General features: G+C 43.6%; 1 protein-coding gene across 5 annotated transcripts; it reads right to left on the bottom strand.

The window, feature by feature from the left end:
• Positions 1-67: 67 nt before the first annotated feature.
• Positions 68-26,005, bottom strand: Prepl (prolyl endopeptidase like). Of its 5 annotated transcripts, XM_029471133.2 has the most exons (16): positions 25,840-26,004; positions 24,529-24,625; positions 24,099-24,192; positions 18,970-19,092; positions 18,063-18,129; positions 17,099-17,305; positions 14,499-14,634; positions 12,692-12,908; positions 11,896-12,081; positions 7,977-8,174; positions 6,495-6,670; positions 5,005-5,221; positions 1,684-1,833; positions 1,169-1,292; positions 579-652; positions 68-270 (listed from the first exon to the last, which is right to left on the bottom strand). In XM_029471133.2, the coding sequence occupies exons 4-16, from the start codon at positions 19,042-19,044 to the stop codon at positions 181-183; spliced, it is 1,917 nt and encodes a 638-aa protein (XP_029326993.1). In that variant the 5' UTR covers positions 19,045-19,092; positions 24,099-24,192; positions 24,529-24,625; positions 25,840-26,004; the 3' UTR covers positions 68-180. The 5 variants fall into 5 exon arrangements, with proteins under 5 accessions (XP_029326993.1, XP_021041393.1, XP_085689098.1 ...); XM_021185734.3 differs by having other exon boundaries at positions 24,099-24,625; positions 25,840-26,005; XM_085832972.1 differs by lacking the exon at positions 24,529-24,625.

Here is a 26,005-nt window from a genome sequence, read left to right as displayed (position 1 = left end):
TAGGCCAAGGGGTGTGTGCTGGTGGGAACAGTATGAGCAAGTATTAAGCAAAATTACACAAAGAGACAACTTTTAAAAAATTATATAATAACTTAAAAAACTTCACTTTTGCTAAACTAACTGGAAACAAGACTAATTATTATTTCCACGTGTTTCCAGTTCCCAGCTGAATGCAGCAGTTCAGAACTTTAGGTATTTCTTCAGCGCCTCGAAAGCATCAGTGCTGTCAAGTCCAAGTTCCTCATAAAGGAATTTCATCTGGGTTGTGATCTAAAAGAAACGCATTTGAGGGTTAGACAGGACAAGCAGAACCCCATTGTTCCTAGTCTTTCTTGATCTGAGCTAACCTGACAGTGGAGTCTTTAACAACAAGAGCCGCTATTCCTTAGCAGAGAGCTCCCTCATGGGTACAAGAGAAGCCCCCAAGAACAGTGCCCCACCCCGCTCCGGTCCTCCAGGCTCCTGGCCTGACATCTGGGAAGTGGCTCTCCCAGAACCCAGCCATAACCTCTGAACACCTTGAACATAACTCAGCCGCAGCCGAGGACTCTGCAGCACACAGGAGAAGGGCAACATACCTTTTTGTGAGAATCCTCAATCACGTGATTCCCTCCAGGCTGAATATCTAAGATAATGTTGGGGGGCTGATAGCCTGGAAGAGTTAACATAAAAGCAATCAGATCTTCAGAAGACCGAGACCCGTCTCTCCTGCTCCTTTTGAGTACTTTACTCAAACAGCAAAGGAACAAAGAACAAGGCCACCACTGAGTTATAGACAGTTGTAAGTCACCACGTGGGTGCTGGGAATTGAACCCGGGTCCTCTGGAAGAACAGCTGGTGCTCTTAACCACTGTGCTATTTCTCCAGCCCCAGAAAAATTCTTGCCTAATGAAAATGAATGACCATTCATTCATGAGCTGCAATAGAATGTCTCAGTAACTGTTACATGAATGAATCTGTGCATAGATTTCCAAGTTACATTCGACATTCCCCCTTTGCCTTGAGTCCTCCTGTGTGCGTTATCTTAACATTGTCCCTAAAGAGGCACGGCAGTTGTAGCTGCGTGGACTTTAACTGGGTCGTCGGCATAGGACGGTTGGTCTTGCATTATGCAGAGGGTTGGGTCTGTCCATGGAGCATGCTGTTGGCTGGTAGGGCAGCCTCCTACCTTCACCCGCTCCCTTGGTGTGCTCAGCCACGGCCTCCTTAAGCTTCTCCGTGTAGTTCATGATTCCTTTCAGCGGCACTCGCTCATCGTTTTCATAGGCTGTGATGTGAACTGAAGGATAATGCTGGAAGAGACCAGAAGTACAGTCATATTACCCCACAATCCTTCCCCGGAGAGCACTGGTCCCCAAGTGTGAGGAGGTTTCTCATTGGAAGCTCTTGAGCAGGCGTCAGCATACGGTGCCAGGCTACCCGTTGCCTGGGTCAGTCCTTTTCTGCTGAGAGACCATGACTTTATCTAACCGGGTTAGACTGGATCAGGGGATGAGAGCACTCATCCCTGAGCTGTTACACGGAGGCAGACAAGGGGTAGAAGCAGACAAGACATGGAAGAGTGATGAGGTATCCTAAGCAGAAACAGCCTTAGAGCCCTCTGCCTCTTGCCTCGGCTTGGTGAGCGCCCTCTCAAGGGTCTGCTCTGTTGCTTCAGGCCCGAGCGTAGCTGCAGCTCCCTACCTGAGGCTTAATGTTCTGGCAGGGACAGTAGCGTTTTATGTAGTTCTTGTGTTTCTCATCAGATGAAGGGTTCCCCCACTCTTCCAACTCTTCCAGTGTCAGAGGAAGGGTGGTGTCCAACATGGTATTGAGGACATCCAAGAAGGGTGCCTAGTCAGAGAAAGAGAAAGCCAGACCTGTGTATAGACTCAATGGTTGGTATAATGAGCGTCACAACAGCTTCCTGCATAAACACACATCCAGGTGACAAAGAAGACGGCTCAGGCTTAATACAGCTGGTAGTTCACAGATGGCTAAAGAGCATTCACACCCCTTACAGACATGTATATAACAAGAAAATTTACCTTGTAATTTCACAATTTTTGTTTGCCTCTTCTTCTATTTTTACAAAATTAACAGCTCTGCATTCATTAAGATGGTGACTATATTAAAAACAACCCCACAATAATCAGAACATGTCCAGTTGGTGATGATGGAGAGAGGATGCACTATTTTCACACTATTGGCTAGAGTGTAAATCTCTGTCACTTAAAAATGAAGGTGCCGTTCACCTTTAGATCTAGAACCCTTTCCTAGAGATGTGCCCCAAAGAGCTAGAGATGGGGTCTTAAAGCAATACTAGGACAGGGAAGAAGCAAATTGCTGTGTGCACACAGACCAGAGTCTGGGCCTCTCACAATGGATGGTGTCAGCGTCAGCTAAGTGGGAGAAGCAGCATCAAGGATTAACTTGGCATGACACCACATGAGGAGACTGAGTGTGCATGACACCACATGAGGAGACTGAGTGTGCATGAGTCTGGGCCTCTCACAATGGATGGTGTCAGCGTCAGCTAAGTGGGAGAAGCAGCATCAAGGATTAACTTGGCATGACACCACATGAGGAGACTGAGTGTGCATGACACCACATGAGGAGACTGAGTGTGCATGAGTCTGGGCCTCTCACAATGGATGGTGTCAGCGTCAGCTAAGTGGGAGAAGCAGCATCAAGGATTAACTTGGCATGACACCACATGAGGAGACTGAGTGTGCATGACACCACATGAGGAGACTGAGTGTACATGACACCACATGAGGAGACTGAGTGTGCATGACACCACATGAGGTGACTGAGTGTGCATGACACCACATGAGGTGACTGAGTGTGCATGACAACACATGAGGTGACTGAGTGTGCATGACAACACATGAGGAGACTGAGTGTGCATGACAACACATGAGGAGACTGAGTGTGCATGACACCACATGAGGTGACTGAGTGTGCATGACACATGAGGTGACTGTGCATGACACCACATTAGGAGGCTGAGTGTGCATGACATCACATGAGGTGACTGAGTGTGCATGACACCACATGAGGAGACTGAGTGTGCATGACACCACATGAAGTGACTGAGTGTGCATGACACCACATGAGGAGACTGAGTGTGCATGACACCACATGAGGAGACTGAGTGTGCATGACACCACATGAGGAGACTGAGTGTGCATGACATCACATGAGGTGACTGAGTGTGCATGACACCAATGAGGAGACTGAGTGTGCATGACACCACATGAGGAGACTGAGTGTGCATGACACCACATGAGGAGACTGAGTGTGCATGACACCACATGAGGTGACTGAGTGTGCATGACATCACATGAGGTGATTGACTGGGCATGACATCACATGAGGCGACTGGGCATGACATCACATGAGGTGACTTTGGACACAGTGTAGGAGGAGGTTTCCCACGGCTCGGGAGGGAGGGAATGGAGAGCGTTCAGTGCTACATGTGTTTCGGTTTTGAAAAGATAAAAATTGTGATTTGGAGACTGACTGCATAATAGAGTAAATGTTTAACATTATCGAGCCATACACTAACAATAGTTATGATAGTAGATTTTGTTCCTTTCCTGTGAGTAGACAATTCTAAAAGTGAGAACTTTTAAAGCATCAAGAGCACACAAACTCTGCCGCACCTGCTGCACCGTTACTATAAAACTCATAAATCCTACTTTGATAAGATCTAGAAAATGGCCAAGAAGAAAGGAGAGAGAGCTCAGGAATGTACGTGACACACATGCACACACACAGGGAAAACACCCATCCACCTCAAGTAAAACTAAGCTAAGACATTTAGTTAAAGCTTTGTCCTGCACAGAACCATTTACTGAGTCTAGCTGTAATCCTGGCTGCCTGACAGGATGGCTTTGCTGATGTGCAAAGCTGCCAGCTTTGTAAAGAGGAGCCCTTGTACTGCACAGAGGGTGACCCAGGGAACCTAATTCAGGCAAGTGTGTGTGCCCCAGTTCTCAGAGGCAGCAATGGCAGTGTGAGGTGCTGTGCTCCCAGTGGCAGCTCCGCTGGGCAGTTCCTGGCTGGGCAGCCTCTGGCACCGGTTCTCCACACACCCACTCTTACCTAATACTCCAGTAAACCCTTTCTGCTTCAATTAGCCATAACTCTAGGTGCTTATATCAATGACTTTGACTCATACATGAACATTTTGTGTTGAACATGTAGGCTGTCCCTAATTCTTCACTGTAATGAGCAACTGAATTAAATATCCTTACACATGCACTTCTGGTTATTTCTTTTCTTTTTTTGTTTTTTCGAGACAGGGTTTCTCTGTATAGCCCTGGTTGTCCTTGAACTCACTTTGTAGACCACACACACACACACACACACACACACACACACACGCACACACACCCTGAAAAGAACTACCCTGAATTCCCCAGTAATTATTTTATTTTCCAGAGTATCTAGGTAGGAGATAGGAAAAGATGAATATGAAGCCAGACACTGTACAGTTTTGGAGAACAGGAAAAGACTGTAGGGCATTTCCAGAACTGAGAGCTCATCAAAGGACAGGACCAGAAAGACACGGAGAATGGAGTCTCTGTAGCAGACGTGGTGGTACGAACTTAAGTCCTGGTGCTTGGGTCAGAGGCTGTGAGTATGAAGCCAGACTGACCTGCTATACAGCAAAACATAAAACAACATACAGAGTGTCTGAAAAGAGAGACCTATTCCCTACGTCCAGAATAAGATGCAGCTGGGCAGGATGCTGTCACATGGACAAGGGCAGTGCACACAGACTCCCAGGACAATCCACCAGGCTTCTGGAATCCTGGTACATAGATGCATTTCAAAATGTCCTGACAAATGGAAAAGGGTCACAGGGACAGCCATTAGTCTCTCAATGGCAATCCTTCAGAATCTATAAAGGTTGTCAGGGGAGAATAAATAATGGGATTAAGATAAATCCACCGCTCTGCTTAAACTTAAAGGCCACCATTTTCTCTCTGAGCAGTGGCACAGGGCGGTACTCACCTCCAGGGTCACGGCTCTCAGGAGCTCTGGCTTAGAATTACACAGTGCTCCCACGAGCACACCTCCAGCACTGAAAGCGCTCAACGTTGTTAGGCTCGGCTGAGAAAAGCCCTGGCTATGAAGCGTCTTAATGCAAGCCACTAAGTCAGCAAGACCATTGAGCTTTTTAGTTAGACGGCCATCGGCATGCCACTGGAGACCCAGCTCGCCACCACCCCTGTAGAGGAAGAAAAAAAGGACACAGTGGAGGTCGGCAAACTGTGTCACAGGCTTGTGGGTGTGTGTGTGTGTGAGGCTGGTGTGTCACAGGCTTGTGTGTGTGTCACAGGCTCGTGTTCAGCACTCAGCTCAAGCTAGGAGGAACAGCAAGAAGGACTGTGACTGGCCCACAAGGCCTAAACCAGTACTGTATCCCATCATAGGAACCAAACCAAACAACCCCAAAAGCTGGAACTGTCAACATAACCAAAAGCTGATTCAACAAATAGGCCTGACTGTCTCCTGCTGACTTCCTACAGCTGCCTGAGAGTAGCCCTTAAATCCACACGAGCACACTGACTGGAGGAAAGCAGACCACAGTCCCCAGGCACTGTGGCTGTGGCTGTACTTTACACAAACAGGGTAAAGGGGTTAGGGCAGGAGAGGGGTTAGGGCGCATGGGTCAGGAGCAGCAGTGCATGGGAAATGGCCTGTAACTGAGTTGTGAAGGAAGCGGTTTCTGCAAGGGTTAGGGAGGGGAAACTAAGACCCAGCTAGACCACAGCACTGCTGGGCCAGCGGCAGAGCATGGCGTCTGAAGGCACGAGCCAGGCGATGCCCAGAGAGAGGCGGTTCACAAGAATATTACGAAGAAATTTGCCTTTGTTCTAGAGATAGGGAGGTGGAGAAGGTTTTAAGCAGAAATTAAATGATAACGGTGTCTTGAGAACAGCTCAAATAAAATGGAGACTGGATGGAGAAAGAAGTCGAGTTGAGGGAGGCTCTGTAGGAGAAGCCTGTGGCTGCACACGGCACACACGCCCCTAATCACAGCATGTGAAGGCTACAAAACAGGACCCTGTTTCAAAAATTCTAAAAAAAGAAACCTGAGTTCTGGAGGATCACGTGGGAATAATAATGGAGCTATCAAGGGCAAACCCTGCTACACACACTCAGCCCTACAATCCACTCTGTTCTTTGGATCAAATGACTGCTATCTGAGCCATGATGCACAGGCTTAGGGACACAGAAATTCAAAACACACACGACAAGGTCAGTGTGATCCTTAATAGATTGTTGTTGTTGTCGTCGTCGTCGTTGTTTTTGCTTGCTTGTTCTGGTCTTTTAAGAAAGGGTCTCACTATACAGAGGTCTCCCTGTCTTTGCTTCCTGAGTGCTGGGATCAAAGGTGTGCACCACTATGCCCAGTCCCTCACACCCGGGCCCTAGCACCTTGTTACTCAGGCAGTCGTTACAGTGTTCTAGCACTCAGGAGAAACGTGGTGACTCACCTAACATGGCAATAAGCTAAGATCCATCCATCATCCACCAAGACCCGCTTTTCAGGCCTGAAATTCATTTTCAGGTCCATTCCGTACGCTCCATAGACATGTACCAAGAGAGGCTTCCTCTGCAGGTCCTCAGAATCGGTTTTGTGAAAAACTGTCATGGGCACTAACTTTCCATCCTGGAAATGAAGAGCCATTAGCAGGTAAGGAGACAACCTTTGCTGTTTGTTTCTTTGCAGTGCTTGGATCAGGGCATATGCTAGGCAAGGCTCTATTCCCTACACAAGAAGAATTTTAAAATGACTCAATCCCAATTTAAAAATTTTAACCACCATGCAGTGCACTCCCGAGTATGTTACTTACTAAAACTGGACACCTCTTTGTGAGGTTGTGGCATCTGCACACATAGCTCTGTACCTGCTGGTCTATAATTAGCCAGAAAAGCGCTGCCAGACTGGTTCCAACACTGGCACAGCTTCTCATGGGGGGAAAGCGACCCTGAAAAGCACTCTTCACTGCCCAGGACGAATTTATTTCTTCTGGGCCAGGCCAAAATGTCTACAGGTGGGACATTTTAGTATAACATTCTTTTATGCCTAGGGATAGATAGTGACAATTCTTATCTTTGAATATTTACAAATATGCTATTAAAAAAGTACTACCAGCCTCATTTTCTGATCTCAGAAAATGTCAAATGCTCAACCTTACTACATGAGCTCTTAGCCATCTGCATCCTTCAAATTAATACAGCCTCTATAACTGTATTAATGTAATTTATGTGTTTGGGTGTTCTGTCTGCATGTGTGCCTATATCACATCACATGTGTAGTACACATGGACACTGGAAGGAGGCGCCACATTCTCTGGGGCGTGAACCAATATGTGGGGACTAGGAAGAGAATATGGGTTTTCTAGCTGATATATACCCTTTCTCCTCTAACCTGTTTATGGCTATGCTGTGTTTCATCACAGCAATAGAAGCCCTAACTGAGGCAGGTGGGTTATCTGGAACATCACTCTTTCAGATAATACCACCTGTCCAGTGTGCTCCATCTACTTTCCTCTGTAGCTGTCAGTGCATTGGCAGTGACTTCTTGGGAAGTCACTTGGGAAGTCACTGTGGCTGCCACAGCGGAGCCTCATGAGGGCTGGCACTGTACTGCCCTAGGCTGCTCTAACCAGCTGTGTACCGTCCTTTCCGAGTGACTGCCATAACTGTACCGACTGTGCCTCTTTACTCGGTGTTAATTCAACCTCAAGAGTCAAACAGAAGCAAGTGAAGTGAGGGGCTTAGCACTCTCGTCAGACATTTTTAAAACCATGTTAAAATTAAAAGAAAAACAAAATCTGTGTATTCATAAAAGCACTTGGACCTTTTATAGTGTAAGGAACTTTCATAAAACAGTGCTGCTCTGCCCCTGAGGCTGATGCTGGCACAGTGCACCTTCAGTATTGGGAGCTGAAGGCAGAGCTTACAACACCTACCTTGCTTTTGGCTTCTAGGCGTAGAACCCGGCTGGTCTTTGTAATCGGATCTTCATGACCAGTTTCCTCAAACAGTTTGCCCTCTGCAAACTTGTATGTATAATATTTTGGTGGTCTTATTGGAGAGCAAAGCTGAAAGGGGCAGTTCTTTGGGTCAGAATTTGTATCCATTATGAATCCACAGGCCCAAGGCGGGAGCTGAAGGACAAAAGCCGTTATACTGATTAATAATACTAAGGTTTCCAAGTCTGTGCCAGGCCACTACGTTACTTACTGTTATTACATGATATGTCCTTTAAGAATTACTTCATTGTGACAAAACAGATTTCGAGTAAACAAATAAAACCCTATATAAATAACCAACAAGATAAAGAAAAATGTAGGAAAAAAATGGTTTTATCGTGATTCTAGGTTACAGGAAATTCCTTTTAACATCAAATTTATCTGGGGCTACATACTTGGGTGATGAAATGACCAAATGGCTACGAATAAGAGCAAATGAAACAGTAATCCGGTCCCAGCAGCAGCCCTCAGCCCTGCTCTTCCTGAAGTAGGACCCTCACGCGGATGCTCTGAATGATTTTCCCAGCGGCCCTTAGCCTGCTGCCTGGGCAGCCGTGATGGCAGTTATTATTCCAGGGCCACAGACGGGCTCTGCAGCACTCAGGCATTTACAATTTGTTTCTAACTTTAGCCCGAGGCTAACCATTGTGCAGAACAAAACCTTTGCAGGAACAGTGACTAGGAGAGACCCATAGCTATTATGCTCAAGATTCTTAACTTTAAGAAGAAAGGGAAGGAATCAAAATTTATTCTCTTAGAGCAGCAGGGTCCAGCGTCAAGCCTTCCTCTGACGTCCCACTTACAGCTTTTAAAGAAGCCTGGTAAGCGGCTGACAGAGTGCTCAGAAGCACTGAGGGAAGACTGAGAAGAAAATTGCCCTTCTTCCCAGTAATTGTAGAAAGAGCAAATTCCTCAGAAAATCAGCGACATCACTGGTGGGCACTACAGCAAAGCAGGAAGGGCTGCCGCCCCCAGAGGCTAGACTTTCACCTGTAGCAACCACAGCCAGAGAACACTGTGCTCAGATACTGTCCCCAATTAAGCCCGGGTCTATCGTCAGGAAAACTAACAACAACACACATTGCCTCAGATCCTATTTGAATGAAAGAACCCTTCCTGGGAGCCTGGTATCTGTCAGTGTAGGAACAGGATTCCCAGTTGCGCTGCTTCCTCTGCCTTTCAGTAAAACTTAACTATGACCACTGAATACATTGTTTAAGCTTCGGGACAACTGGTACCAACAAATCAAAGTCTAGGTTTTTCTAAAGCCAAGAGATGGAGGTCAAAGCTTCAGTCCTAACAAGAACTGTTACAAGGCTCTGGACTGGGACGCATTTGTCCAGCTGATGCAGGAGCATTAGCTGTCTCCAGGGCATCTTAAGCCGATGCCTACTGAGCTGTAATGCACGGAGAGAGCTCTGGCCTGGAAATAGACTCTCCTGCAAATAAAGGCGGGTAGAGCAGTTCCCGGGCTTGGGTGGGGCTGATTATGGCTTTAGTGGCTGAGTTTATCTAATATGTTAAAGGCCCTGGGTTTGCTTCCTAGTATTACAATAAACCATCCTCAATTTATTTTCCAAGCATTACAATAAAATATTCTCTTTTTGTGAAAAAAAAAATTAGAAAATACTAACGACATGGTAACCAATGATAAGAAAATGCGTGAGAAGTTTAATACTTCCATTGTGGGAGACTGCGTTTAGGAAGATCATCAGTCAAGTGTTCACTGGGCATACATGGTACAGACCTAAAGGTATGTCAGTAACTCCTCACAGTGTGGTTACTGAGTTTGCCCTTTATGTATGGCATGGCCTATGGATACTTATCAGTGCTACCTAGCATCATACAATTATAAAATTACTTTTAAGTAGAATCTGGTATGTACTAAAGCATTTGATTCTCTTTGATGATGACTGAGAACAATATTTAGAGTATAACAGGTGCCTACAGTTTAGAACAGGTCAGAGAGTGATAAGATAAATGATACAGCAGAAACTAAAGACAGCATTCGGTGTGAAACAGCAAGGGGGGCACTTTTAAATAAGAATACTTGAGGAGGTCATATTTACGTAGAAGCACAGTCTTAGGGGCTGGGACATAGCTCAGTTAGTAGACTACTTGCTTAGCACACACAGGCCTTGGGTTTGAACCCAGCACCACATAAAACCAGGTGTGATGGTCCATGCCAATAATCCCAGCACACGGGAGGCAGAGGCAGAAGGAACAGAAGTTCAAGACAGCCCGGGCTATACCAGCCCTGATACGTGTAATCCTACAGCAGAGAGCGCTATATGGCATTTCCAGTTTTCTTGCTGTATAATTATAGAAATTATAAATTCACTAGAAATTACCCACTTCCCGACCTTCATACACATGGACCGCAGTGAGGACACATGTCCCTGCCAGCTTCCCAGTCACAGCAGATGGAGAAAGCAAGCAAAGTCCTAAAGCAATGGTCATTTTTATTTCAGGGTCTACACAGACATCTGACAGACTCAACATTAAACTTAGCAATTTGATTTTAGAGAGCAACTCAAGAATTCTAATTGTTACAGGCTCCTATTGTTGATTTGTATCTGTAGAAGAAGAACTGTAATTGTTACAGGCTCCCATTGTTTATCTGTATCTGTATAACAGTCTTGAAGCTCATCTCCCTGATTCCTGTTTGCTGCAGTCTTCACTAATATAGTTGCTTAATAATCTTATGTAATATAGCTCCAACAGCTCAAACAACTGTTTCCTCTGTCATAACTTACACACTCTGCTCATACCAGGTAAAAGGCATTACAAGCATTCAGCAGTGTGGTTGCATGTTCCTTTAACCCTAGCACTTGGGAAACAGAGGCAGGTGGATCTCTGTGAGTTCAAGGACAGCCTGGACTACACAGTGAGTTCTAGGACAGCCAGGGTTACATTAAAAAAACCCAAACCCTGTTTTGAAATTCTCCTGCCCCCGCCCCAAAGCATTACGCCATAACTTCATCCTCTAGAAATGTATTCTGCATCAGCAAGACAGATTTAAGAACTGGTCCCCTGAAGATGCACGGGCCTCAGCTTCGAGCTCATTCTCGGCTCTCACAGGCTGAGTCTCGCTGTTATTTTACAGAGGCTTCCTGAGCAAGAGTCCGCCTTCCTTTGAGCTCTACGACCGTTTGCGGTTGAAACACTTATTTAAAAGTAATGTATAATTAAGCATGTTATTTTGAAATTTGTCTAATATCATAAAACCTTCATTCACTCGGGCCAGATATTTTATTCTGCTGTCTTTCCACGCCATGATGCTGTGGATATTTACTTAATACTACTTTGAAAATGGACAGTAAGGTTGCCATTCCTTAATTTATCGGGTTTATTTCTGAAGGCATTTGGTCTTGCCTTGGCAGCCACAGCTGTTAAAGTTACACACGCCATTACCATCCTTTTGTGTCATGGAGACCACAGACATCCATGTACTTAGAGCGAGCAGGTCTATACTGGGTAAGAAAACTGGCAGAGAGAGGTGATGCAGATACAAGCTGACCATTGTCCTTCTGGGATGTGGCCCCGGCAAGTAGCAGTCAGTGGCCGGGGACCAGCTTCTATGTAGGACTTGGTTATTGCTGCTCCTCAGACTGAAGAGATAGATACCTGCCCACAGAGCTATGTAGACAGACAGACAGAATGACCCCTAACACCGTTTCTCAAGTCCATCTGTAAATCTATTGGTTTAAGTAAGACGTTAAAAAAAGGTCTGTCAAAACTGGTATTTTAAAATCCACTTGAATTCCTTTAAGAAAAGTACATGCATTCAACTTTTGATGCTCTATCTAGCTAAAGTGTGTTTTGTTGAGTACTGCTATCTTGAGAATAGACCTACCTTTAGGGAGCGCACTGAGTCGTCGGCCAGACCAATCACATTAACATAGAGGAGATTGCTGTGTTTCAGGAACAGAACACAGTGGTCCTTAAACATGTCCAAGTCTACAACCTTGGTATTTCTCTTCATTGTGAAAAATAAATCCCAATTCATAATAGCAGGGGCATCAGCTGCTGTCCGCATCAGCTGTGTGAAGAAGGTTAGGAAGATGTAGGTGACAGAACACAAGGTTGCAGAGCTCAGGGTGAGATCACTGAGGAGACCACATCAACTGTCCCTATTCTATGATGAGCTGTACGAGGGACAAAGTGTGAATGTCACTGTTTTAGCCCAGGTTAGCACACTGGGTGGTGAGACAATGTGCCATGCTTAGCTGACAGTTAACCAGGGGACAATGGATGTACTGGTATGCCTGCCTGAGACTAATCTAAATGCCATCTCACAATCAGGATTTCAAGTGTGCTCTTCTAAGCCCAACTAAGTTTGGTTTTTACAACATGAACAGTACAGAATGCTTCATTCACTGATATTTTATGTACAGTTATAGTAGGAAGAGATGTTAGCTCTAAGGGGAGGGAAACAGTGGAAGGGAGGTGGGAATGATGCTGCACAGGAAGGCAGCACCATCCCACACCCCACAGGAAGGCAGCACCATCCCACACCCCACAGGAAGGCAGCACCATTGCACACTTTAACCCCCCAGCCCCATTCTCTCAATATAGAAGGAAGGCTGGTGAGAGAGAGCGGACACTTAGAGGAGCCCGTCCCAGTGGGAGCGAGCGGGATGGAGAACTACCTTGAATTCTGTAGGTTCTCCAACATTCGTCAGGATGTATAACTCATCATCTCGATGCTCAACATAGTAAAGCATTCCGTGTATCCTCTTCTGAATAAGGACTGGTGGGTCCCACGGGCTCAGGCCGTCTATCAACCACACCTCGGAAGTCGTCTTGTTCATAATATTCAGTGTGAGGAAACGACTGTCTTTTGTAAGGTAGAGGAAAACAAAATAGCTACAAAGAAAACAGAAGCACAGGGTCACGCTGAGCTCTTTCTGGGCTGGCGGAGGCCCTGGGATTGAGCAGGGAAACGCCACTTTGCCATTCTGGAATATCATTAGATATGTACGAGGTAAGGCTGAGATGACGTGCATGGATTTCTATTATATATATTCCCATAAATAGATTTAAATAAGGGGTACATTTAGAAGGAGGAAAGAGCGGCAGCCCAGCTATAAACCCTGAAGACTCTGGAACCAATGGTGTCGTTTGGAATAGATGCCACCACCATCCGATCTCAGCACCTCAGGTGAAATGTTACAATATACTAAACTGAACAAGAAAGGTTTTGGAGGGGCTAGAGAGGTGACTCAGCAGTTAAGAGTACTGCCACTCTTCCAGAGAACCTGGGTTCAATTCCTAGCACCCTTATGGTGGCTCACAGCTGTCTCTAGCTCCCGTTCTAGTAGAGCCAATGTTTCTCTTTTGGCCTCTATGGGTACTGGGCATGCATGAGCGACACAGATGCATTTGCAGGCAAAATGCCCATACAATACAATAAAATTAAATAAAATAGTTGTTTATTCAAGCTCAATCTTACAAGCATCTATGAAGCAATTCTAAAACTCCTTGCAGGCGGAATAGGAGTTACTCCTGGTTTATTCTCTCTCCCCCTCCCTCCCTCCCTTTCCTACTTTCTCCTCCTTGTTTTCTTTTGGTTTTCAGAGATAGGATTTCTCCGTGTAGCCCTGGCTGTTCTGGATCTCTGTGTACCAGAATGGGCTTGAACTCAGAGAGATCCGTCTGCCTCTGCCTCCCAAGTGCTGGGATTAAACACCAGTGCACTCGGCTCTAATTCTCTTTCTTGTTGGAAGAGTTAGGATCCAACATAAGAGAAGAGAGGTAAAGAGCTACAAAGTTGCCATTTACTTGCAACTTTTCAAGTCCCATAAATCGAGCCTGTTAGCCTGGGAGCTCGGGGCTTTGGATTCCAAGAGTCTTCAGAGGGCAGTCATTGTCCTTGCTTGTTACAATGTAGACCCGTTCTTGGTGAACAGGAATTCTGCCATGGAGGGAAAGTGTGTCATGGTAGTGCTGTGTGTGTGTGTGTGTGTATGTATGTGTGTAGAGTTGGGGAGGGGCTGAATATCCAGTAACTTAATCACATTTTTTTTTTTAAATTTAGCATAGATCTTTCCTTATAGAATCTGCATAATAGGTTTTATTAGAATGTATAGATTTTATGGCTCTAGAAATAGAAATATTTGAAAACAAAGAGTCAATATTTAAAATATCCTGTAAGAATATATTAGCAAGTATTTTCCCGACCATTCTACCATCAAAATGAAAACCTGTTTTTAAATAGCCAAGAACTGAAGTACAGAAAACAAAGATGGTGGACACCCTGGCTGACAAGGGCTCTTTGTGACCATATTTATAACTTTTTCATCATCAGGCATCCCAAATTGATAAAGTTTGGTAAACTCTGTAATTAGCTCTTGAAGGTAGAATAACACAGTAGTAATTTTCTCCATTCTCAATACTTCTGGTCAACCTGATCAATTCATTGGATGGGGGAGAGCCTGGAGGGCAGTGCGATGGCACCTTGGGTCTTTCTCTGTGTAGAACCGTTCATTGCGCTTGTTGTCACCAAATGTGGCTCGATACACATCGTGGCAGCGAAGGTTCCTTTGGAAGGTGTAGAATAAGACATCTTCATCTTCTTCATCCTTCACCCATTCTGAAAGGAAGAAATGAAAGGAATTAAGACATTGCTACCTGTGTAGTTTAAAATGGTGTAGTACTCAAATGTTGAATGCCAAGCGAAGAACCTGTAAGCTGATCAAATCTACACACTGCATAAGCTTAATGGAATATAACCCGAGTTTACAACCCAGAGAGCATATATAAAAGCCACCACGCTGTTCCAAGTTTTCCATCACTTAGTCTCTGCCCACTCAGCGCCTAAGTAAGACCCCATATTCAGAGGTAAGGAAAGTATTGGTAAAGTCCCATTTGCCTTTTGGGAGATGGCTGCTTAACTCGGTAGAGACAGTGGTCACTCTCTCTCCGACTCAGTGTCTGCTTCCAGGGACAAAGATGGCTCAAACTACCCAGAGCATTTAACGGGGTCCTTCCTTTCAGCACCTGGCTGAGCATCGCTATAAGTCAGTAGTATATAATATGCACTCTGATCTTAAAGGTTTGATGCACAAATGTTATTTGTTAGACTTCACTATGCAGGGCCTGGGGAGATATGGGTACCTGAGTCTGAATCCCTAGCACCCACATAAAAAGCTGTGCATGGGGGGGATGGTGAGATGGCTCAGTGGTTAAGAGCACCGACTGCTCTTTTGAAGGTCCTGAGTTCAAATCCCAGCAACCATCTGTAACGAGATCTGGTGCCCTCTTCTGGAGTGTCTGAAGACAGCTACAGTGCACTTATGATAAATAAATAAATAAATAAATCTTAAAAAAAAAAAAAATGCTGTTCATGGCTGTAATCCCAGGAACTGGGGCTAAGGGATGATCATAAGGGCTTGCCGGCTACTCAGTCACCTTAGCCTAAATGGGGAGCTTCTGGCCCAGTGACAGATTCTGTCTCAAAGGACTAAGGCACAGAATAATAAAGAAAGCCAGCCAATTCCCTATTCTGGCATGGAGCAAGCATGGGTACACTTGTACACTCACGTGTCTGTAACAGACACACAGACACACACATGGGGGAGGGGAGGATTATTCACACGTACAAAAGAATGTATTAGGTAGATTATAATTTCATTTTTCAATTTAATACAAAAGGATCTAATTAAGCAATTCAGAAAATAATGGCAATGTAATATAAGTAATGATAAATGATAAAATTTAAAGCTAGATCAATACTGAAAATGTCAGTTTCTATTGGTAAATGCCAGCTCAACATGTTCCAGTTTCTTCTAGGAGTGGTTTTGAGACTTGTCCTGTATTAGATCTCCATGATAAAAATAAACTAAACTAAACTAACAATAACAAACCATCCAAATTCAAGGTTGAATACAATCTCTAGAAGTAACATCTGTAAAACTTCAGTCTGCATAATAAACTGGCTCAGAGTTACTATATAACAGAATATACATGGAGGACTTAGAAGTGAGATTAGAAGTGGTTTAAAAACACGAGCACTACTTTATTTAAAATGTTTTACTTATTATCAGTGTGTGCACAAAGTGTGTGGGAATGTTGTGCATGTCTGTGTCTGTCCCAGTGCGGGGGTGGAGCCACTTTCAGGAAGTGGCTGTCTCCTCTCGCCACGAGTTCTGGGGTTGAAGTCAGGTCATCAGGCTTGTGTGGAAAGTGTTTTACCCACAATGCCTCTTGACAGCTCATGAGATTCTTATTTTGTATTTTTTTTCTTATAAAAAAGAATTAATTGGGGCTGGCTTACAGGTTCAGAGGTTATCATCAAGGTGGGAGCATGGCAGTAACCAGGCAGGCCTGGCGCAGGCAGAGCTGAGCTGAGAGTTCTATGTCTTCATCCAAAGGCTGCTAGTGGAAGACTCTATTTTGTACTTTTAATTACGTATGCGGTGTGTGATGGTTTGTACACGGTTGGCCCTGGGAGTGGCACTATTTGGAGGTGTGGCCTTGTTGGAATAGGTGAGGTGCTGTGGATGTGGGCTTTAAGACCCTCATCCTAGCTGCCTGGAAGTCACTAGCAGCCTTCAGATGAAGATGTAGAATTCTCAGCTCTGCCTGTACCATGCCTGCCTGGATGCTGCCATACTTCTGCCTTGATGATAATGGACTGACCTTCTGACCCTGTAAGCCAGCCCCAATCAAATGTTGTCTTTATAAGAATTGCCTTGGTCATTTGGTGTTTGTTCATAGCAGTAAAACCCTAACTAGGACACGGTGTGTCTATCTCCATGTGTGTCTCTGTTGGGTCCTTCATGAGTTAGGAGCTACAGGTGGTTCTAGGTGGCCCAGCATGGACACTGAAAACTGCCCATGGGTTCTCTACAAGAGTGACAGACATGCTCTCAGCCACTGAGCCATCTCTTCAGTCCCTCATGGACCCACCTAGATAATTAAAGGAGGGATTATTTTGTAATATGAACTCCATAGGAAGCTGTGGAGTGCAGAGAGAAAGGGACCGGGCACTGATCTTCCCTACCATCATGAGCAGCGTCCTTGGCTGCCTTTCTACAGACGACTTGGTGGCTTACCAAAACTGGACACGTTTGGGAACGATGCTTCCATGACAGGCTGGTCACTGAGCTTCACGACGATTAAGGTGGAAGTTTCAGACTCCTCCGTCCTTATCTTGGCAGCCACGTATTTCTCATCAGGAGCAACTCTGATGCAATCAATGAAAGGCTGATCCAGTTTAAGCTCTTCCAGGTTGAATAAAACTTCATAAATATCACTGTCAGCTGCATGAAGAAAGGTGGGGAAGAGAGAACTCCACAACTTATACTTGTAAGTCATTCTAAACTATACTCAACATTTTAAATTGACATTCTCTGAGGTCATAGACTCATATCTTTCTACAATCATTATTAAAAAGTATTTTATTCAACATTATTCTACGTATCAACTTATGAGCTACAGTCTTAGTCTAGGACAGTGGTTCTAACCTTCCTAATGCTGTGACCCTTTAACACAGTTCCTCATGTTGTGGGGAGCCCTCAACCATAAAATTATTGTCGTTGCTACTTCATAACTGTCATTTTGCTACTGTTATGAATCATAATGTAAACAAATATTTTAGGAGTTAAGAGGTTTGCCAAGGGGTGGCAACACACAGGTTCAGAACCACTGGTCTAGTGTTTACAGAACTCATAAAAAGAATATACCTGACATACGTAACATATGCGAAGTGCCTAGCATAGCACCAAGACACAGAACATACTCATAACATGCTGGACCCATGTCCACTATGGCACTGAGACACAGAACATACTAACAACATGCTGGACCCATGTCCACTCTCCATGTTAAAGCTCTTGAACATGGGTTGTTAACTCTACCTTAAGTCAACTCAGATACTAAAATCCACTCAGTTAAAACAATTAGAAATAATCTTTAACAAACTCTATTCTAATATCTTTGAGCAACGACTATCAGGCTTCCTGTTAAACAACTGAAGCCTAAAAGGCCAGATCATCAGAAAGAAGACCTGTAGCTTACCTTCTTCGTCTTTGGAACGAACCAAGCAGCAACCTTCTTGGTAATAGACGAAGCCGCCATGTTTAATCTGACAACAGGGAGAAGACAGGGCTTGTTTGATAATATTTTAATTATTTAACGGTTTGACTACTTCAGACGAAGAGATGACACCTACCATAGAGCTGGTCTACTGAGGTACGTGAATGAACCATGAAACGGGTCCGTTTCACAACACAGGTAGCAAGAAACGGTTTTCCTAAGTTGTTGGCAATTTCTGATACATAAATGCATAACAAAATCTATGCTGCTCATCTAATAGCTGTTTAGTGAGACTCAATTAACAATATCAAGCAGCATCATTAAGATAATCTAAAATGACACAGAGAAGAAAACTCTCGCTAACCTGAGACGCCAACCAACACTCTGGTATCCTTTCTTTTAAAATCACTGTCTTCATCAACTGCGCAGTACCAACTTGATTGTACACAGAATATACCATGGTGTGACAGTGTTTGAGATCAAGAAAATAAATATTTATATATACATATGTATGTTTACATATGTACATATAACTATATATATAACTATAGTTATAGTTAACTGTATATATATAACTATATATACATATGTATATAAACATACATACATATATACATATACATACATATATACATATACATACATATATACATATATGTGTGTATATATATACACATATATGAAGTCACCTCCTACGCTTGGTGCTTTATCTTAGGATGAACTTTAAGGATCCCGTTCTCGTCATCGTTACAGCTGAAGATGCTCAGCGTGCTTGGAAGGCTAAGCAGGAGCTGATTTTGATGGGGGGCTCTGCCTATGAAGTGCAAGGCAGTTCACCCATCTCCACTGCCTGCACAGCAGCCCTCCTGGATGGCGTGGTGCAGCTTACCTCTGCATTGACGACTTCGTACTCTTCCTGTGGCTGTGTTTCCAGTCTTGTTCTCACTTTTTCAAATGCATCCATGTTTTCAGAAGTGGGCTTTTCACTTTCTGGCTTAGTAGGCAGAAGATCCTAGAAACATTTTTGGTGGTATGGTCACAATCTTCCAAAGCCAGGGGAAAGTCTTCGCTTCTTAGGATGGTTATACTTTTCATGCAGGCGTTACAATGTTAGGTATTTATAAAATGTGTTTTACAAATCTTATTCTTTCTTAAGCTCACCAAAAGAAAGCAGACACTTGATGTGTTATAACTGTACGAGTCCTTAAGATACTTCTAGAAGCACCAAGAAGCCCTGGCAATGTTCAGAAACACTACATACAGTTAAGGAGGAAAGAGAATCCTTTGAACTTTTACATATTTAATCAAAATAACCACGGGGGGTGGGGATGGGGGCTCCGGGAAAGCCTGTTGAGTTTCGAAAGTACTGAAATACAACCTACAAGGAGGGAAATGTCAGAGAGGAAGGTTAACTAATAGAAGATGTAGGCTATTAACTCAGAGAATAATTACAATACTTATCCTGGTTTATTGCACTTCTTATGTTGTTGGGATATAGAAAGTGGAATAATGGCTCAGAAGACAAGGTCTCTCATTTTTTTGACACGGTTTCTCTGTGTAGCCCTGGCTGTCCTAAAACTCACTCTGTAGACCAGGCTTCAACAGAAGATGTCCGCCTGCTCCTGCCTGCTGAGTGCTGGGATTAAAGGCATGCTCCGTTGCCACCTGGTGCTTCCCTTTCTGTTTAAGGGTTAGTTTACTATAAAAAAGGAAGGATAAACAACGGAACCTAATGGTAAGTAGAGATGGAGAAGAAACCACACCATCATCCCCCATGTTCGGATAAGGTTCAGCCTAAAACTGCCAAAGGATAAAAACATTCAATCATTCAACACGCCACTGCTTTGCCTTGTTTAAACAAAAGAATTTTAGTCAAGATGTCTGATTCTTTAGCTCTTTGCCAGCGATGACAAATGCAGAGAGAGGGCAGTGAGTCTCTTGTAAGGACCCTGTGGCTGATACATGCTTACTGCCGGAGAACACTCGCTCACAGCACTTAACAACAATGTTGAGAATGGAAGCTACAAATGGAGATAAGATTGTAAGACGTTTACAACCTAAAAGTAAGCAAAATAAAACAGAAAACTCATCAAAACAGACTAAATGGAAAAGAATAATTTTCACAAAGCTATTCTTTGAAAATCTTGGGGATGCTTTAATGATTTGGGTTAGATTTAATTAATCATCATAGCTGCTATGGTAGTCTTAATCTTTTAGTATCTACTTTCTTTTAAACATTATTATATATTTATTTAGTTCATGTTGGTGGGGGGGGGGTTAGTTTTCTCCTTCACTTCACAGAAGTGAAGAACTCCAGTGCCAAGTCCTGGTAGCAAGCACTCGTCCCCACTGAGCCTGCTCACTAGCCTCTCCACCTCTACCTTCAATCAGAGCTGTAATTCTTAAATAATTATTTGCAGTCAAAATAATGAAGGTTTGACACATTATTTTCAGTCATGTTCTTGCATTTTATAAGGTATATGGCTGATATTTGGAGTAAGGCAATTTGTAACCCTCTAATATTGCCTGGAGTAGGAAATGATAAAACAGAATATGGCTAGAAGTCTGCCTTGAAACTCTTTGCAAGTGAGAAGCCCTGAAACTCAGATTCTCTGAATCGTGCAGATACTGCTCGCCTTGCTGGAAAGATTTTCTTTCTTTCCGTTCTTTTAGACAGAGCCTTGTGACTCTCCGGCTACGCTCACATTGGTGTGTACTGGAAGGTGGCCTCGAGCATCTGACCCTCCATCTCCAGAGGGATGGGATTACAGATGAGTGCTATCACTCCCAGCCTGTGGTCTAGGAGCTGAGCGAGGGCCTTGTGCACACTAGGCAAGCACTCTAGCAAATGAGCCACACTCCCATTCCCAGGCCTGCTGAACTCTTAAGGTTTCATGTGCACTCCCACTCTTTCAGGAGCAGGAAAGTACCTTTTACCACTTTCCAAAGGGCAAAACATAAATCCAGTTTAACTATGAAAGGTATTAACAATCAAATGCACAGCTCATTTGTGGCATAAGACACAAAATTGACCAAAAAAAAAAAGACATAAAATCGTGAAATTCTTTTTTATCTTCTGTATCTTGTTCCAATGGTTATCATCAGTTATTTCTGAAGTTATTTCCTTGTAGGAAGAACAGTGCAATCAGGAAAGGAAGATAAGGGCAGCTGGTCTCTGCTCTGACACTACCCATTGAGTGCAATGGAGCCCACGATCAGATCGGTTAATATGCTATGGTAATTTCAGATACTGGCTGAAAAGAATGCTACAACCAAACAAATCAGGGTTAGGTCAATGACACCTAATCACCAAGAACCTCCACGTTCTAAATATATATATATGTGTGTGTGTGTGTGTATGTATGTATATATATATATATAGTCAGTAAGAGGCAGGCCTTGCATTTTAGTTACCAAAGGAAATTAGAAAACAAAACAAAAAACCACACCACTACCACCACCACCACCACCACTACCATCAAAAACCAGAGTTCTGGCTGGGTGTGAGGTCTATAATCCCAGTTCCTTGAGAGGCTAAGGCAAGAGGATTGCATGAATAATAGTTTCACTCAACAACAACAAAAAAATTCTTGCCTCAAAAATCTATGAGAAACTAGATCCTTAGTCCTCAGCACCCGCCATTCTACTTCAACAGGAATGGCCTAAGAAGATCTAGGGATCTGCATCTTTACCAAGCTCCCAGGATGGCTGGCACATGTCTTGAGTGCAGAAGTTGGTACAGAAAGATCCCAAAGTTCTATGATAGTTCATTGGCAAGGTAACAAGGCACAGTGGGGTTTGAGTTTGTGGATTTGGTTTGCTTTTTTGAGTGAAGAAAATTAAGATCCCTGACTAGTGTACAGTCTTACGAGTTCTGGCTAGTTCTCTTCCTTTCCATCATTTCTATTACATATGATATGTTCTCTTGTTCTTCTGTTAATTTATAGAAGTAGTTGGTCTTTAAATAGATCCATTAAAGGCCGTCTACTTTACTACAACCTGCAAGACTGGACAAATTTAGAACTCAGAGGAACCTGCCGAAAGAAAGAAAGAAAGAGGCATTTTTGTCCTCCGAGTATTTTCATAGCTACGGGATTATCTTTTAAAGCGCTTCCCCAGGTCTCAGAGCAGAAATGAGTGAACACCCCACCGTTTTGATAATTTCATGTGTCATAGAAGGAACAGTTGACACACAAAATGCAGGAAAGCAGAACTGCTTTGTCAGGGGAAAAGGTTCCTAAAAGAGCTTCTATTTGTAGAGTTGCTGTCAGGTCAGTTTCTAGGAATCTATGACAAAATTAACAGTTGCCTCAGAGACAAATGGCTTTGTGGAACCTCTTGGCTTAGGGTATGAGCTAACCTCACAGCTGCTACTCTGATGGTGACTCCTCTTACTATTTATAATCCAAGTCAAAATGACAAAATGTTCTACTCATGATGCAAGATAAACCAACTCAAAGGCTTAGAGCAGTAGGTACAGCCTTAAACTTCACGAGTATACAGTATGGTAAGTCTATATTAAAAGACAAAAAACAAAACAGAAAAGGATTCTTTAAAGTTTCTAGGTGTGTACAGTTAAGAATGATGGAGCCAAGATCACTTTCCAAAGGAAAGCAATTTAAAAGATTAAAATGTTGAAAGTCCAGGGAGGGAAAGGACCAATATGAAAAGCCAAAGCCAAAAGACATATATGTGTACCAAATAGTTAGCTAAGAACAAGCACTGAGCAAAAACTAAAAACAAAACAAAGTTGGGTAAAATAAGAATAATCAGAATACACTTGAGTGTTCACCAATAGATGCGTTAACAGAATGTCGATTATCTAAAGAGTGCCATCTCTATAGAGAGGGATGAAGTTATGATCCATGCTAGGGCACTGAGGAATCCTAAGAACATTAGCAAAGGAAAACAAACCAAATAAAGAAAAGGTAAGGACTGTGTGCCTCTGTTCACCTGAGATTCCAGAACAGGTAAATCCGTGGACACAGGGAGCAGACTGTGCCTCAGGGCTGAGGGAAACACACAGTTGGGGGATGTCTTGGAGAGGCCCATGAGAGGGTTTTGGAAATGGGGATGATGGCTGAATTATAGTACTGCGACTCTAACTAATGCCTCTGAGCTCTGCACTGGAAGGGGCTAGAATGATAACTAAGAATATATAACTGCCACAATTAAAGGAAGCCCAGACAGACGGCAATGATGAAATGACTAAAATCATAAAAGAAGGCTAAGATATTGTAAATTCTAGCACCTCAAGTGTAGTGTAAGGAGCCTCTGGAACAGAATTTAAAAGGAGAGATGCCAGTCAAAGCAGCAACAGGGTACACAGCTTGATTTCAAGTTAAGTACGGTGACCATGCAACATGACAGATTAAGTGGGACACTTCTGAGAGGAGAGAGGACTATTAATAGTCACACGGGGACAACAGGTGCACAGTGGGCCTGTCTCAGGCTAACGGGAACACACGGTTACACTCTATGCAAGTGCGGCCAGTTCCTCGGGCCCAATGCGAGCCCACAGTTTGGGGCCCAATACGAGACCACAGTTTGGGGCCCGGCAGAAGAACACCAGTCACTATTTTCTTTTGGAATACAAGAAGTCATCTAAAACGTACGCTAGCTTTTCACTCCTTTGTATAGAGAGAAAACACACAACTGTGTGGCATTTACTGATGTTTACCAATTTGGGATTCATACAAGAAGGGGCATATCATCAGGTCTATGAGGAGGCGTAATTTGACATTTTAGTAATTTTAGAAAGCTATATTTTAAAACACATTTTCAGGTGCATTACGTTTTGAGATCAAATCAGCTTTCAATGAATCTACATTTTTATATACATTACAGCTTTATAGGGTCACATACATTCTTTTGTACTCATATTGACTACAGGTATTTGAGCTTAAAAAATATCTTAAAACCAAATTAGAATTACTGAGAAAATTCACCTTACCCATTATTTATGAACTACAATTAGTATTAATGGCCTACAAACAGATTAACTCGAATAGTCCATACCTTACACGAGAAGCTCCGACTTGGGATGTTTCTTGCTAATCCTGGTTTATTCTGCAGACACTTGGTTAGGTGGTACTTTTTCAATCTTACTCTACTGTAATAAGGACCAGCGACGTTACGGGAATTCTGTTTCTGCATGTATTTCCCAAGATGAGGAATACTATACTTCAAAGCTCGGAGAAATAATTTGGCCGTCTGCAGCATGGTGGCAAAGTCCCTGGTTTTTGCTCCCTTAGGGGCTGCCACCACGTGGATAATTTCATACGTATAATTATACAGTCATGGGATCTTAGTGCATTTGAGGTCCCCACATCTTATCCCTCCCCTGTGGCGTCAAGAGCCCCTTAGGTTACCAACAACTGTAGACATCTGACAACTTAGGTTAAACACGTTTAAAAGCTTGTATGCGTTAAGTTCATTCAGATCATACTTCTTGGCAGGCGGGACTTAATAAACACGTCAGCTGTAAAGTCAGTTTTCCTAGGGACAAGCTAAGCAGCAGTGACTCTGGAGAACGTATGGACAAACTAAAACAAAAAACAGAAAACAAACAAAATAAAAAAATTTGCAAATGAGTAAATGAACTTTAATGGGAATCTCAGGTAGTCAGAGGGGGTTTAAAAGCAAGATGGCTTTTATCTTACATAATTCTGGGCATATCATTGGTATGTGAAAGACAAATTAGAAAAAGCCTAAACCACGTCATAAAAGGGGGATGCCTATTTGTTGAGTGAGGCGAGGCACTGGATACTTTTCACCTAGCTGTCTAGTTTAAGCTGCCTGTGCACTCGATGAGTGAGCTAGAGCTGGTCATTGTCCAGGTGGCCCAACTGTGGCTCTGGGGAGCTGGAGACCTTACCCCAACTCAGGGATTACATGAACCGTCCATCTGATTGGCTCCTCCTCCTAGATGAGCAATTGGACTTCACCATAAAAGGATAATGAGTTAAAAACAACTGTAAGATGCACAAATAAAATGTCGAGTCATTTTTGGTTTCTTCTGGAAGGTAAAGATCATTTTAACTTCCATAACTACAGACCCAGGTTTAGGTCTTGGGCCTTGTACGCTAACTGCATCTGGATTCAATTTCTTCACTTGTGGAACAGAAATTAACCATAGCACTTTCTATGCGGTTGTAGTTTTGTAACAAAACCAAACAATTTATTTTAAGAACTTAGTCCAAGTACCTGGCACATAGTAACCATTCAACAAAAGGTCGTTAATATTATTAGCATAGGGATAATTTAGCTATGTTAAACACTGTTGAGTGTAAAATGAGAGAAATCTTCTCTAACACGTTCCTTGGTAGCACATAAACACTGCGTCAGTTTTGCCATAGATCCGACCAGCTATGACGCCCCCTCCCCCCTTAATCTCTTATGTCGCAGCAAAATAATGGGCCAGTGGAGCAGCAGCCTAGAAGAAAAATGCTTTTAAATCGCTTAGTCTGTCCCCATAGCTCCAACCCATACATCCACCATCTGCATTGAGAAGACCCCGTGCAAGGATAGGGAGACTGGGGGGGTAAGTAAGCAAATGGGTGCTCCGGGAGCACCTCCTCGTTTCCCGGTGCAACTGTGCATCCCGAACACGTCGTATTCACAGGACGTGAGGGAATGGTAAGGGTTAGCACGTACAAAAGAGACAGGGATCAAAACGGGACCAGGGAAGTGAGGAATGGCTGGAAGGTGGGCAGAGGAATCAGGAAAGGGGAACCATCAGCAACCCTTCCATACGTACGCAAATCGAAAGACAGATGGACGAGCGAAGGTAGAGAAGGCAAATACGAGAAAGCGAAGCTCTCAAGCAGGAGCTGCAGTCACCTCAGCCTTGTCCAGCCGAAGCCAGCCTCCTGCACCCAGCAAGAAAGCCAACCTACCTCGCGCCGCCCAGAGCTAGTTTGCAG

The sequence above is a fragment of the Mus caroli genome, unplaced genomic scaffold (assembly GCF_978045245.1).
Source record: "Mus caroli unplaced genomic scaffold, Mus_caroli_1 scaffold_18, whole genome shotgun sequence".
NCBI classification, from domain to species: domain Eukaryota; kingdom Metazoa; phylum Chordata; class Mammalia; order Rodentia; family Muridae; genus Mus; species Mus caroli.
The sequence above is the reverse complement of the archived record's forward strand: the minus strand, read 5'-3'. Positions and strand labels throughout refer to the sequence as shown.

Bases quoted from the DNA above. Each gene is read 5' to 3' on its own strand.
- Prepl (XM_021185734.3), bottom strand. From the start codon at position 24,302: ATGCTGCAGACGGCCAAATTATTTCTCCGAGCTTTGAAGTATAGTATT. The intron at 12,082-12,691 runs GTAGTTCTCCAT...TTCTTCACACAG, and splicing joins GAGAACCTACAGAATTCAAG to CTGATGCGGACAGCAGCTGA. The intron at 653-1,168 runs GTAGGAGGCTGC...TAACTCTTCCAG, and splicing joins CACCAAGGGAGCGGGTGAAG to GCTATCAGCCCCCCAACATT.